The sequence below is a fragment of the Rattus norvegicus genome, chromosome 5 (genome assembly GCF_036323735.1).
Source record: "Rattus norvegicus strain BN/NHsdMcwi chromosome 5, GRCr8, whole genome shotgun sequence".
NCBI classification, from domain to species: Eukaryota; Metazoa; Chordata; class Mammalia; order Rodentia; family Muridae; genus Rattus; species Rattus norvegicus.
This window is the reverse complement of record NC_086023.1, coordinates 65,697,774-65,711,409: the sequence shown is the minus strand read 5'-3', so window position 1 is coordinate 65,711,409 and position 13,636 is coordinate 65,697,774. Positions and strand designations below refer to the sequence as shown.

At 50.6% G+C, this 13,636-nt stretch overlaps 1 protein-coding gene and 1 long non-coding RNA gene across 7 annotated transcripts in view; one reads left to right on the top strand and one right to left on the bottom strand.

Moving 5' to 3' along the window:
* Tbc1d2 (TBC1 domain family, member 2) overlaps window positions 1–13,636 on the top strand; it is a 48,309-nt gene that overhangs the window by 16,569 nt on the left and 18,104 nt on the right. For 3 of the 5 annotated variants that reach the window (XM_063287625.1, XM_063287626.1, XM_063287627.1), the window contains 2 exons: window positions 3,245–3,378; window positions 4,812–5,011. In XM_063287625.1, the coding sequence (XP_063143695.1) occupies window positions 3,245–3,378; window positions 4,812–5,011 (334 nt within the window). Of the gene's footprint in view, window positions 1–3,244; window positions 3,379–4,811; window positions 5,012–11,201; window positions 13,364–13,636 lie in introns of those variants that run through there. The other 2 variants (NM_001399163.1, XM_039109862.2) reach the window with 2 other exon arrangements.
* On the bottom strand, window positions 10,936–11,641 carry LOC120102869 (uncharacterized). 2 transcript variants are annotated; one of them, XR_005504744.2, is made up of 2 exons: window positions 11,504–11,641; window positions 10,936–11,208 (listed from the first exon to the last, which is right to left on the bottom strand). It is a non-coding gene; the product is annotated as an uncharacterized LOC120102869 (long non-coding RNA). The 2 variants fall into 2 exon arrangements; XR_005504743.2 differs by lacking the exon at window positions 11,504–11,641 and adding an exon at window positions 11,311–11,449.

Genomic DNA, 13,636 nt, shown 5'->3' with positions numbered 1-13,636 from the left:
CTGACCTCACCAATTGTGCCATGGCATATGTATGAATAAAATAAAAATGGTTTTTCTTCTAAAAATCCAACAAAATTGACAACTTCTAGCTAGGTCAAGAAAAGAGAGAAAATTCAAATCACCAAAGTTAGGGACCAAAAAAAAGGGGGGGTCATTACTACCAACCTTACAGATATCAAAAGGATTGTAAGGGTGCATTGTAAAGGATTGCATGGTGATTGAGAACAGAAGATTCTGAGTTCAAGGTCAGCCTGGGCTACTTAGTTCCTGTCAAAAAGTATACAAGTTCGGGGATTGCTGTGAGAAACTGTAATGCCAACAGAGTTTAAAACTTAGATGAGATGGACAAAGTCGTAAAAGGACACAAGTTGCCGGGACTGACTGAAAAAGAACTCGAAATGTGAGTAGACCCGGCAACTAGTCTGTAAAGAGCCTGAAGGGGTGGGATGGCCTCCCTGGACAGTCCTGCAGTATCTGGAGAAGAGTTGCTGTGCCCACTGCACTCACATTCCTTTTCTCCCCTCCCAAGTTTCACCACCATTGTCAGGCTCGGTCCCTGACCCCCTCCCCTTTCTGAGACCTGAAATAGAGTCTGCAAAACGAGGTTTTGTTTCTCCACAGTCTGAGCATTTGAGGAATGAGGGTTTTCCAGAGTGACTTGTCTATCATATTGCTCGAAGGATGGGTCTCACACAGGGACAACACAACCCAGCCAGGGTCTGTTGCCTTTCCTGTCCTCTTGTCTGACCACCCTACCCAACCCCACCCCACTCGGCTGCTGCTTAGTAAATGCCTTCCAGCTGCAGTATAACCCAAAATGGTAGCTGGCCATAGTACACACACACACACACACACACACACACACACACACACACACAGAGTCAACATATTAAATCAAATTTATTTTGTTTTTCCTATCCTTTATGTACGGCAGAAAACGTTGATGGCTACTCTGTGCTAGTTAGCAGAGTAAGATTGGGTCAGGAGAAGTATAGGGCTAGGGCTAGGGCTCAGGTGGGGTCCTTGCCTCTCAGACTCAGTGGAGCTCTGCATTTGATCCCTGGTGCCACACAGCAGAGAGGTCAGACGTCCAGAGTCATTCCTCTGTCACAGAGTAAATCTGTAAAGTGTGAGATGTGGTCTGAAGTGCATGGGACTCCGTCCCAAGACCGAGAGCAATTCAAAGAAAGGACTAGAGAGATGCTCAGTGGTAAGTGACCTCAGGTGCCATCTATAACTGGAGCAACAGGGAAAGCAGAGACAGGAAGTGCTCCAGAGCTCCCTGGCCAGCCAGTCTAGCTGAGCAGCAAGCTCTGGGTTCCATGAGAGACCCTGTCTCAAAAAAACCTAAAGTGCATAGTGAATTAAGAAAACAGTGTTCTCCCGCACCCTACGCCTACACAGGGGGAGGGCTGGAGCCGAGGTTAGCCTTTTTCTGCGTGGCAGATGGTTTTAGTTGTAAGGTCATTGTGGAATCACAAGAGGGAACATTCAACAGACATCTGAAGCAGGCACTAGATCCCTCCACCTCTGTGTCTGCATGAAACAGATCTCAGGACATTTCAAAGACCAATGGCTAAGTCTCCCTGCCTTCAGAACCCCTCCTACAAAACTCCATCGGGAAATACGCTTGCCCGAGGCAGACTCTCAGAAGCCATCATCCTCTCTGCCACAAGCCATAGCTGCCCTGCCTGTTCAGATGTGCCTCCTGGTGGCCTGTTTCTTCTCGTGCTGCATGGGCTGTCTCTCTGCACAGCCTGCAGTTTCAAACAGTTCACATGGAGAACTCTTTTTCTCTCTCTTGCTACTAACTTCTGAATCAATGTGGTCTTATCTCTTTGAATGGGAGCCCCTGAGCTGTCTCTTCATCTGGTGGTGGACCATGAATTTGTTGTAGTCTGTGCTTCAGGACAGCCTTTGGTGCCACCTGGTTTCTTTTTGTAAAGCACACAGAGGTTGTTAAGTCTAGACTCTGGACTGGGGCCTCAGCCCCAACAAGCCGTTGTAATCTGAAGCTGCCTGGCCACTGGTGTCGTAAGCCCCTTGAGTCAGTAGAGACTGCAAGGCAGGATGGGTCTGGGTCTAAGAAGAGAGCAAAGGCAGAAAGCTGCCAGGAAATGTTTACAATTTACCTCGGCAGAGCTGGGAGCCACCCATGGCCTTTGGGCATGGTGGTTAGGAGGCCAGAGGGTTTGGGGGTTTGGGGAAGTTAGGTTAGCAAGTCCATTCAACGAACATGAAGCAATTTCTTACTACAGGCTCTGTTCTAAGTCTAGCAATAAGCAGAATGACAGGCGTGGGGCACACACTTCAGCAGCAGGGTTGGGGTTACAGAAACCAGGCTTATGCAAGTGGCCATTGCCAGAGCAGTGGTTACCTGCACAAGACCTGTACAAGATCTAGCCAGTCAGTAATCCCAGCATCAATGGGGGAGGGGCTCGTGAGGCTCCACCACTAGCTGGCTCACTACTAGCAACTAGTGGCTACTGGGGAAGGGAGAGCCATTGTTCTTCAGGGTTGTGCCCAGTGGTAGATTGTCCTTGCTCAAGCAGGCAGCAGTAATTGGACTCAGTGGTAAGGGCATTTGTTGAGGGGGCTGGGGAAAGTGGGAGGGGAAAGTTAGGGAGGATATGGTCGTGATACATTGTAGGGGGCTGGGGAAATAAATGGTTCAGTGGTTCAGAGCACTTATTCTTTTTCTTTTTTCTTTTCTTTTTTTTTTTTTTTTTCGGAGCTGGGGACTGAACCCAGGGCCTTGCGTTTGCTAGGCAAGCACTCTACCACTGAGCTAAATCCCCAACCCCCAGAGAACTTATTCTTGTAGAGGACCCCCACCCATTCAATTCCCAGCATCCACATGATGGCTCATAACCATCTGTAATTCCATTTCTGAGGGCTCCGATACCCTCTTCTGACCACCACAGACAGCAGAAGTGCACATGGTTACCAGGCATACATGCAGGCAAAACGTTCATAAAATAAAATAAGTCTAAAAAGAAATGGAGATATACTGTATGTATGTGTGAAATTCACCAAGAATAAGGGGGTAGGGAAGTGTAGTGTAGAAGGGGCAATGTAAGAAGGGTGAGGGGCTCGGGATGGGGCTGGGGACTTGGGGCTGCATCATACAGGATGCTGAGGAGACCAATTGGGATGATTGGAAGCTTGCTGCTGAGGCCAGACTCTGCAGGCAGCCAAAAGGCAGAGACACTGCTGGCCTCATGCTCCTCGCTTCTCCTTTCAGGAACACCATGTACAACATCCGAGGCAACAAGCAGGCCCAAGCAACAGCCCATGGGCCACCCGTGGAAGAGTCGTCACAGAGTGCAGAGCCTCAAAGAGGGGAGCAGCCCTTGATCTCTGATCCCAGCATTCCAGGTGAGACCAAGCCCTGTCTCCTCCCTGCCTCCAAAAGGTGTGTGTGTGTGTGTGTGTGTGTGTGTGTGTGTGTGTGTGTGTGTGTAGCAGAACACACTGTGGTTTTTATAGTTAGGTGGGAGCTAAGGAGTCCAAGGTCCGAGTGTAAAGAGTAGGGTTCTAGGAGAAGTCTTTTCCAGGTTTGAAGGCAGCGATGCTGTGTCCTTTAAGGTGGGTGAGACAGCTCTCATCTTCCCCTTCTTCTGAGGGCACTAACTCAATGGTGGGGCTGGACCTTCATCTAAATTACCTAAGGCCCTGCCTCCTAGTGGAGGGCTAGATGGAGGACTAGAGCTTCAGCCTGGGGTTATAGGAACACAAACTCTCAGTCCTTCCCAGTGTGTGTTATATGACAGACACACCACACACACACACACACACACACACACACACACACACACACACACACACACACGTCTATTTACTCCAGAAAGGGCACCCATGACAGACCGAAATAATGATTACACCAAAGTCCTTGTTGACTGAACCAGTGAATTTTTATTGGGGTTACTAACAGGGGCAGGTGGGGGTTCTTAAAAAGGTCAGGGGTGACTCAAAAAAGCAACTGGATCACCAAAAAATGCCCAACATAGGTGCCGGGTCCTGAAAGCAGCCCAGAAGACCTGTCTGGAGCTCTCTGCTCATGGCAAGCAGCTCCGTAGTGTACCTCTCTGCTCTCTGTAGGTGGGTTGGTCGGCCTCCTCCCCCTGCAGAGGTCACTCAAGTTTATACTGTTGGGGGAGGGGCGACCTCTGGGATCTTCCAAGTTTCTGTTCTCCAGATGAGTTTCCTTTGTTTACCTGCTGAGCCTCACAAGGCTCCCCTCCCTCCTCAGACTCCAGAGGTGAAGACCAAGGGATTTGGTCGGTTTCCCTAAGAGACAGAGCCTCATGTATCCCAGGCCTCTAACTTGCTGTATAGCCGAGGATGACCTTGAACCTGCAATCGCCTGCCCCTGCCTCCTTAGCTGGGATACAGGCGTGCACCACTAGGTTAGAATGTTTTATTGTGGGGGCTGGGAATTTAGCTCAGTGGTAGAGCGCTTACCTAGGAAGCGCAAGGCCCTGGGTTCGGTCCCCAGCTCCGAAAAAAAAAAAGAACCAAAAAAAAAAAAAAAAGAATGTTTTATTGTAGTAAAACACATATACATAACAAGACTCACCATTTTATTACTTCCCATCACACCATTCATTATATGCATTCACGCTGTTATGTGACTGTCACTGCCATCTGTCCCCAGAGTGCCACTTTTCCCACAGAATCCCTAGTAATGAGTCATAAATAAGGGCAGTGTATTTCCCCCTTTCCAGTTGCAGAAAGATGCTGTTGCCCGAAGATGTGGATGAGGCAGCCGTAGGTCTGCCCGTCCTGACGTCTGTGTTTCTCTCCTCAAGCAGAAAAGGAGCCAGAGGATCCTCCCAAGTCTGCACCCAGGTCCTGCGTGCCCTCGGGTCCCATGCAGAAACCCAAGCGGCAAAGCAATACCTTTCCGTTTTTTTCCGACGGCCTGGCTCGGAGCCGCACAGCCCAGGAGAAGGTGGTGGCTTTGGAACAGCAGGTGCTGATGCTCACCAAAGAGCTCAAGTCACAGAAGGTGAGCCCCAGCTGTTCCCGGGAGCCCCGTTGTGCCACATGGCCTTTGATCCTCACGGATCGATCGCTCTGTGCAGTGCATCGACCCAACCTGGCACAGGTAGTTGATGGTCTTCAAAGGACAGCTATAGAGGTCAGAAGTACCTCGCTGTCAGTAACTCACAAGCACACTGTCACAAACTAGGCGGTGGGAGGCTACCAAAGGTAGCCTCCTTTAATAATTGACTATTGGATGCCTCTCAGACTTGGGTGGTCTGACCCAACACGGAGGATAAGGCAGTGCTGTCTGGATGCAGGGTCTTGGGAGGGATCCCCAGTGTGCCAGGGAAATATTCATACCTTCTGACTGTGTGCAGATACCTGGGGGACTGGCTCAGGACAGAGAATGCTGTGACAGGAAAGGGGATTGAGTTTTCACGTGAGAGGTTGGCTGTAGCAGTTACAGAGGGAGACGCTCTCTAGCGGAGCAACAGTGAAGGTCTCACAGCTGTTATGGCGGAGCCCAGATGAGGCATTGGTGGGCTCCTTTCCCCTGTGAGGAAGGTGGAAGCTTGTGCTTGAGCTCTGGCTGCCTGAGCCCCTTCCTGCTTCCTTCTCTGACCCTTGCAGCACAGGACTCAGGATGGGGTGGGGCATGTGCTCTGTATAGCTGAGTCTCCGTTCCCTCCTGTGATTCTTCTTGTGTTTTCTGCCCTGTTTGGGGGAAGGCAGTTGAGAAAAGCACTCTCTGCCTTCCTCGCCTCGCCCCTTCACAACAGGCCCCGGTTACAGTTAGTGAAGTAGATGGCAATTGGAAGGTTTCTTTCATTCACGGATCTTCACCTCAGGCCCATAGCGTGCATGCAGCATGCTGGTGTTGGAAAGGAAGAGAGTTAAGGTCACAGGCCCAGCCCAGACATGCATTGCCTAGCAGAGCAGCTGCGGGGTACATGAACACTCAGGTGTGTACTTGCCACATGTGATGTCCTAGGTGGGGATATAGCAGTGATCTGAGAGCTCAGGTCTTTCTTGAGCCTAGTGATCTGTCTTCTCCTCCTTTCCTTGTCACTGGAAGGTATTCAGTTGAACTGTAATGGCTTCAGATCCCTAGATTCATGTAGCTGAAGGCCCGAACCCAAACTTGGAAGAAAATGGAAAAGGAACCCCGATTGTACACACCGCCTGTCCTGTTGCCACATGTCCCTTCTTCCTAGAATACATGGGTAGCTCACCCCTTACCTAGCCTTTCGTTCTAAGGCATAACATGGTCAGAGGTGCTCAGGAGGCCCTTGGAGACCTGTGAACCTCTGGAAGCTCCCTGCCTTCCTTCCAAAAAAACGAAGGCAAGACTCTTAGAGGCCTAGAAGGATTGCCAGAAAATATCCCGTTCAAACAGAGAAGGTCATGAGGAAGTCGTTTGGGCCTATCAAAATGTGGATTTTTTTTAATGAGTAACTTTCCAGGAAACCTTCACTTTGTTCAGAAAGGTGGCTGGGAGAAAGGGTTTGTGGTTTAGCCTTTGACTTATAGTAGGAGTGTACTTCTCCGTCTCACGCATGCATGGCAGGCTAGCAGCGACTCCCAGAGCGGGCTGGTCTACATTCTGACTGTGACGTGTCTGGTAACCTCCCATCCTGTATCCTCATAGTAAACGCAGTTATGGCCGTTCTTTCTGGAGAGACCTGGGTCTATACCTGGCAACCCACAGTGCCCCACAGCTGCATGTATGGCCATCAAGCTCTTACTTTGGTGCTCCCAGCCCTAAGTGTGGGTTCCTCCTGCCTTACAATGAGCAGGCTCACTCCCCTGGGCTCTGAGGAGAGGCTGGAGTGACCAACCCTGTCAGAGCTTCCAGGAAATGTGTTCCCGGCCTAACAGTGACGTGAGAGCTCAGGTCACAGGATTCAACCAGCTCTTACGTGTTTATGAGTCATCCAGACACCGAAGACAGGAGAGAAGGACAACAAACCAGCTGCTGACACCAAGGTGGCCAGAGGCAGATGGAGCAGAGAAGCCAGGCCTTGGGTCCCCAGTGGTACCCAGAGGGTGGTACCTGGCACTGGAAATATTGGGTAGAGAGAAGTTTATCTCAGACCCTTGGCGTCTGTTCTAGTTTTCTGTTGCTGTGGTGAACACCACAATCGTGTGGAAAGGGGTTATCTTATCCTACACGTTAGGGTCCTCACTGAGGAAAGCGAGGCAGGAGCTCTAGGCAGAAGCTTGAAGTGAGAACGAGAGAGGAAGGCCGTGACGCCGCTTTCTGGTTTGTCTCCACTGGTTGGCTCAGCTACCTTTTGTGTGTGGTCTAGGTTCACCTGCCTCACAGGCCTGTCTGATCTGGACAGTTGAAGTTCCCTGTCTCCCAGCGACTGGGTCTCTGACGAGATGACAGCTGAAGCTAACTGTGACAGAGTCCCTTAGGAGGAAAAATGGCTCCTGGCTCTCCCAGGGGCAACACCCAGAGACGCTTTCCTGAGTAGGAAAGCGTTCGAGCGTGAGGAGAAAATAGCAATATATCTTAGTTCAGCCAACCATGTGGGTCAGTAGTTCTCAACCTGGAGGTCATGACCCCTTTGGGGGTGACCTAACACCAGCAGAAAACACAGATATTTACATTATGGTTCGTAACAATAGCAAAATCACAATTATAAAGTAGCAGCTAAAATAATTTTATGGCTGGGGGTCCCCACACCATGAAAAACTGTATTAAAGGGTCACTGCATTAGGAAGGTTGAGAACCATAGACAGTGGATTCAGTGACCCTGTGAGAATTTGCACCTCAATTTTTTGCTGTGGAAAGCACATTGAGAGCAAACCCTTGGCCTGGAAGGCTCTGCCATCCTATGGGGCAGGGAAGCTAGAGACTGCTAACGGGCACATTAACATGTCGTGGCCCCAGCACACAGGGCGGCCTGAGCATCAACTGTACTTCTTACCACAGATACTGCCCTCCCTTCCTGAACAGGAAACGGAAGGTCTGAGGGCCTGAGAGCTCTCCAAACCCGAGTGTCCCAGGAGTCAAACATGGGCTTAGAGTCTGATCTATTTACCACTACCACTCAGTCCTTTCCCTGCCGGAGGTCTGATGCTGCAACCCTAGGATGCTATCCACAGCCAGGGTTACCTCCTCTCCTCCCCGATCTCATGGCCTAGCATCAGACACAAAACAGGAGCGCATTCTCAATGCCTCCCTGTGTCGATAAGCCCACTGGGGACTGACACCCGTTAACTCATTATCCATCTTGGCAATCCCCATCGCTGCACCCGTAGAGGTTGGTTTAGACTCGACGCAGCACCAGGTGGCGAGTTGGTGCCCCAGGCCCCTGAGCTCATAGTCACACCCAGTTTGAAAGCTGTCTAACCTGGCAGGTGTCTGACTGTTGACTGGTGTTGGCCATCTGTCAGGTGCTGGGAAAGTTGGGCCCCAATGGGACCAGGTAGACTCACTTGGGATATCTTTGTTGTTTGTTTAGGAAACTTGGTAGGGACAATCCTGCCTGCAGTGCCCTTCCCCCAGAACTTCAGAGTACCTGTCTTCAGACAGGGCTTGGCCCTGACTTGGAAGGAGAGCTGGGGGGCAGCTTGGCTGACACATTCAAGGAAAGGCTTTTGGCACTGGAACTGAGGTCTTTATCACCAAGCTAATTATGAGACAGAATTGTGGAGTGGTCAGCCTGAAGGCACCTGCCTCAGATCCATTAGCCTGTTGTGTGTGACTGTGGCAATACGCCTAAGGCAGGTTGCTTTGTGAAGAAAAGGTTTGCTATGTCTCACGGTTCCTCCCATTGCTGGGGTGCACACAACCACACTTGGCTTAGGTTAGGTAAGCACCCTATCAACTTGAGCTTTAAGGCTGAAGTACCACAGCTGGGATGGCCTTGCTGGCAGAGTTCTGAGGTAATTCAGGGCATCATATGGCATCACAAGGAGTGTGTGTGTGTGTGTGTGTGTGTGTGTGTGTGTGTGTGTGTGTGTGTTCTGGCTTTCCTCTTTGCCAACAGGATGCAGTACAGATAAAGTCCTCATGACCTTATCTGTTCCTAGCACTTCTCAAAGGCCCCAGGGGCCCAAGAACTGTTTCCCGTCTCTTAATAGCTTCCAGTGGGACCACAAATCAATACATGAGACAGAGAGAGGCCCATGTTAGCTCCCAGCCACTCTCCTGAACTTCACGTAGTCATGCACATATGGGTGCACACAAACCAGCAAAATAAAGGCTGATTTAAAAGGATGACATATTGGCTTTAAAAAGGAAAATAAGGGGACCGGAGGGATAGCTCAGCAGTTAAGAGCACTGACTGCTCTCCCAGAGGTCCTGAGTTCAATTCCCAGCAACCACATGGTGGCTCACAACCATCTGTAATGGAATCCGATGCCCTCTTCTGGCCTGCAGATGAACAAACAGAGCACTCATATACATTAAATAAATAAATCTTTAAAAAAAAAAAAGGAAAATAAAACCACTCATGACCAGGTCTGAACATCTGAGATGGCCCAGACAATAATAGAATTGAGACACAGTTCTTCTGCTTCCTAGAGTTGTTCCTCAGGCATTGCTTATGATTTTACAGTCGTGGAAACTGAGAACCATCCTCCGCAGGGGCCCAGGATGCAGGGAATTTCGCCGCATCCATCCTTGCGTCCCTGGCATGTCCCATGTGGGTGCTGCTAACTTCAAAACTGCGGTGGGTGGAGCCCACGCCAGTAGCGTGCAGGTCTAACATGAAGCACACCCTTGCCATCCCAGCAGTCAGGAGACGGAGACAGAATGACCAGACGTTCAAGGCCATCCTTAGTCACACAGCAAACTCCTGAGGCTACTTGAGAGGCTGTCTCAGAAGTGATGAGTCACACACCTCCCTTAGCCTTTCTCTAAGGTCCGTATGTGAAGAGTGAAGCTGGTTTCCACGAGATGGGTATAAGCCTAGCATGTGGCTAATGTAGTTGGCAGGTCCTATGGTGACGGCATTGCCAAGCCTATCCGTCTTTGTCCACTTTCCAGCCTTCACTGAGCCTGCTCTCACTGTGCACCCGCTTAGGCCCATCTACCAAGGGTCCTCACAGACACGTCCGCATCCTAGTTTCTTAAAAGGCGAGAGTTTGAGCCATTTGTGCCAGTACAATCAATACTGGTTCCAAACGGTAATTTTATATTTTTTTTCAAGTCATCAAAACTTTGCATAAGAAGCATGAAGTATTTGGTCAGAAAAAAAGCAATGTGACCGTGTCCCTTTTTAACAACTATACTATGTAGTGCTGGGACTAGAGCCAGACTGGCCCCGTGAGAGGCCAGTACTCCAGTGCCGTCTACACCCCAGCCTAAGCGAACAACTTAATTGTAGTTAAAAAACAAAACAGACAGACAAAAAAACATAGAACAGGACTACTGGATGCGTGGCTCAGGGGGCGAACACTTAGCTAACGTCTACAAGAACCTGGGTTCCAGGTCCAGCACCACCAGAAAAAAAAAAAGGTAGCATGAAATTTACCATTTGGCAGTTTGGCTTGGTTTGACTTGGTTTGGTTTGGTTGTTTGTGATCTCCCTGTCTCTCCTTCCCGATGCCACAACTACAAGTTTTGCCACCTCGTGGCACCCTGCAGCCATTTTGAAGCGCTCAGGTCTACAACATTGTGTCTGCTCTCTTAGATAACAGGAAACCTGAGCCATTCTACAGCTCCACTCCTGCTCCCCAGCCTGGGGACCACTGTTCTCAGCTCCGAGACTTGACTACTCTAGTTTACCTTTGACCTCCAGAATCACAGCCGTGTTCGTGACTGACTGGCTCATTCCACTTAGTGTGCCGTGCTATTTAGAGCTGAAAAGGTGGCTCGGTCGATAAAGGCACTTGCCGCCAAGCCCGATGACCTAAGTTCTGTCCTCCGGTGGAAAGAGAACCAACCCCCATCTACAAACGACCACATACGGACACACACACATAGACAAGTAATAACTAAACATTTGAAATTTTAAAAACATTTTCATGAAAAGAAAGCACCCATCCCTGTGATAAGGTAGGCCAGAGGTCATTCTTTCGAAGGTTGAATAATATCCCCTTGTACTTATACAACATGCGTGATTTACCGCCCGTTCACTGGTGATACGCCTATGGGGTTGTAGCAAAGAAGTCTCACAGTGTAGCTGGCCTCCAATCTCCGATCCTTCCAGAAGCTGGCACACCTGGACCTTGGCTATCCGCTGTGTCTGGGGCCTGTTTCCACTTTAAATGGAAAGAATTCTGCTGCAGAGCCCGTGTACTGGGGTATGAGAAGCCAGGGCTCTGGACCTGGGACTTGGGAGCCCTCTCCTCTAGCCCACTGACCCTTTAGTCATAGCTTTTCCCTGGGCTTCAGTCTCCATGTGACAGCCCAGTGTCTGGGCAGAAGGTCTGACCACGGGGTCTTTCTGGCCTCCAGGTTTCCTGTATCTCTGAACTTCCTGTGAGGCTGCCTCCTCTCCCCAGGTTCCTTTCCCCCCAGCCTGTCTTCTGGTGCAGGGATGGGGTGGTTGGAAACCTGTCTGGAGATGCTGGGAACCAAGCGAGGGAAGGAGCTCTCTGGCTGTCATGAGTTGGCATCCAGATCCCCTGACGGAGAGGAAGATACTTAGGGGCTTCTGGTCCAGAGCAAGACCAGCCGTGGCGTCTGCGCCTGTTTCACCCAGCGGTGACCCAGGGCCATCTCCAAGTCTCAGCTAGACCCTGGAGCCACAGGAATGTTAATCTCTCACTAGAGCCCCAGGAAGCTGTGACTCCACTGTAGAACATTCCAGACATAGTGGTCTGCTGTGCAATCATTTCCCCACCCCACCTGCTGACCACACCCAAGAGCTGCCAAGGCTCCAAACCTGCCCTTTCTGTTCCCCTGCCTTTGCTTGGGTTATCGTTGGGCTCTCTTTGGGGGCCTAGCCTGGAAAGGCCGCCCCAGCCGCATGTCCCACTAGCTGTAGACCACCTCTCACCCTCTTCATTCCTCAACGTTTATGAATGGTTTTACCAAGTGTAAGGGCCTTTCATCACCTCCATCCCAGGCAGAAGCCACTGTGCCCCACCAAACCCACTCGCCCCCATCTCACAGCCAACCACTCCACTACAGTGGCCCATCTTTACTCCCAGTCTTTGCAGTCCTCAGAAATGGGAACTGTCACCACCTTCCATGATGGTGTGTGATTAATTCTTGAACTTGGAAGCCTGAGGCCGGAGGGTCATGAGTTTAAGGCCAGCCTGAGCTAATAGTAAAGGCTTGTCTCAAAACAGTCCAGAACTAGAGAAGAGATTTGTCGGTAGACCCAAGGTGGTCTTACCAACCGCTCAGGCATGGTCTCCAGCAGGTCTCCCAAATGGAGTCATGCTTAGTAGTTAATTCCATCCAGCTGATCCACTTGCCGGAACACTGCAGCGTGGGCACAGTTAAGGTGTCACAGAGAGACTGTATTCCAAGCACACTATCGGGGTCAGACAGTAACCTGTGGGGCCTCCCCGCATCAGGCTCCTGAAGCTCAGATCGCAGGATCCATTCCTTCCCTTCTTTGGGCACAACAGGCCTGAGTCCTGGGAAGTTAGAGACCTCAGGCACCGTGAAGTGCTGTGGACCTGGGGTCAGAGGAGGAAAGGCCGGTGCTGTTTCCACGCCAGCTAGCACTTGCTTCCTGGACCCACCTTGCTGGCACTGTTTCTCATTGCTGGGCTGAAGGCTAGACAAAAAGAGATTGAGTTTGCCTGGTTGAGTGGCCTGGATTTCTCCTCCAGTCCCATCACCGCTTGCTTGGATGTGGCTGTCTGGATGCTGTATTCCTTACTTTTCCAGTTGCTGTAACAAAAGCAACTTAAAAGAAAGGTGCTATTTTGAAGCACAGTTCAAAGTTACATTCCTGCAATGCAGAGAAGTCCTGGCAGGAGGAACTCGAGGCAGCCCAAGTTCACCTGGCATCCGCACTTGGAAGCAGAGAGAGGCTGATGCATGCCCAGCTCTCCTCCCTCTTCTTCTCCTTTGATTTCAGTCCATAACCCCAGCCCACAGAATGATGTCACCCACATTTAAAGTGGGTCTGGTCTCCCCACCTCAGTTAACCTCTAACCTAGAAACTGGTTCCCAGGCATGCCCAGATAGACGTTTGTTTCCACGGTGATTCTAGATCACATCAAGATGAACCATCACAGACGCCGTCTTGAGGATTCTGAAGCTTCAACTACCATGGCGAGAAGGGATGCCCCAGTCGTTAGCAATGGCTGGCTGGCTCAGAGTGAGAGGCAAGAGGCGTACCCCACATGCCACACATCTACACCCCAATTCCGTTACTAAGCTCAGGCCCTGGGGTCTGGCTGCTTTGCCCCTGAACTCTCCTGGGCTTCAGTTTGTTCTCCAGAGTAGACATGCGTAAGTCGGAGTGAGGGATCAGCTCCTCTGACAGAGAAGCCTCAGAATGCTATAGCCCGTAGAATCTCTATTCCCTCTTGCACTGTGGAATCCTGGTAACAGTAAGCAAGTCTGAGCTGGTGAAGGTGGGCAGCTCTCCTATCCTCAGCATGAACTTCAGCTTTGGGGACTGGGTAACCCTTCCTTCCAGTCGCTTCCCAGCCAGAAGGAAAGGGAACAGGACCCAGGGAGCCCACATCTCTGCTCACCCATTTTAAGGCAGAATTTGCTGTG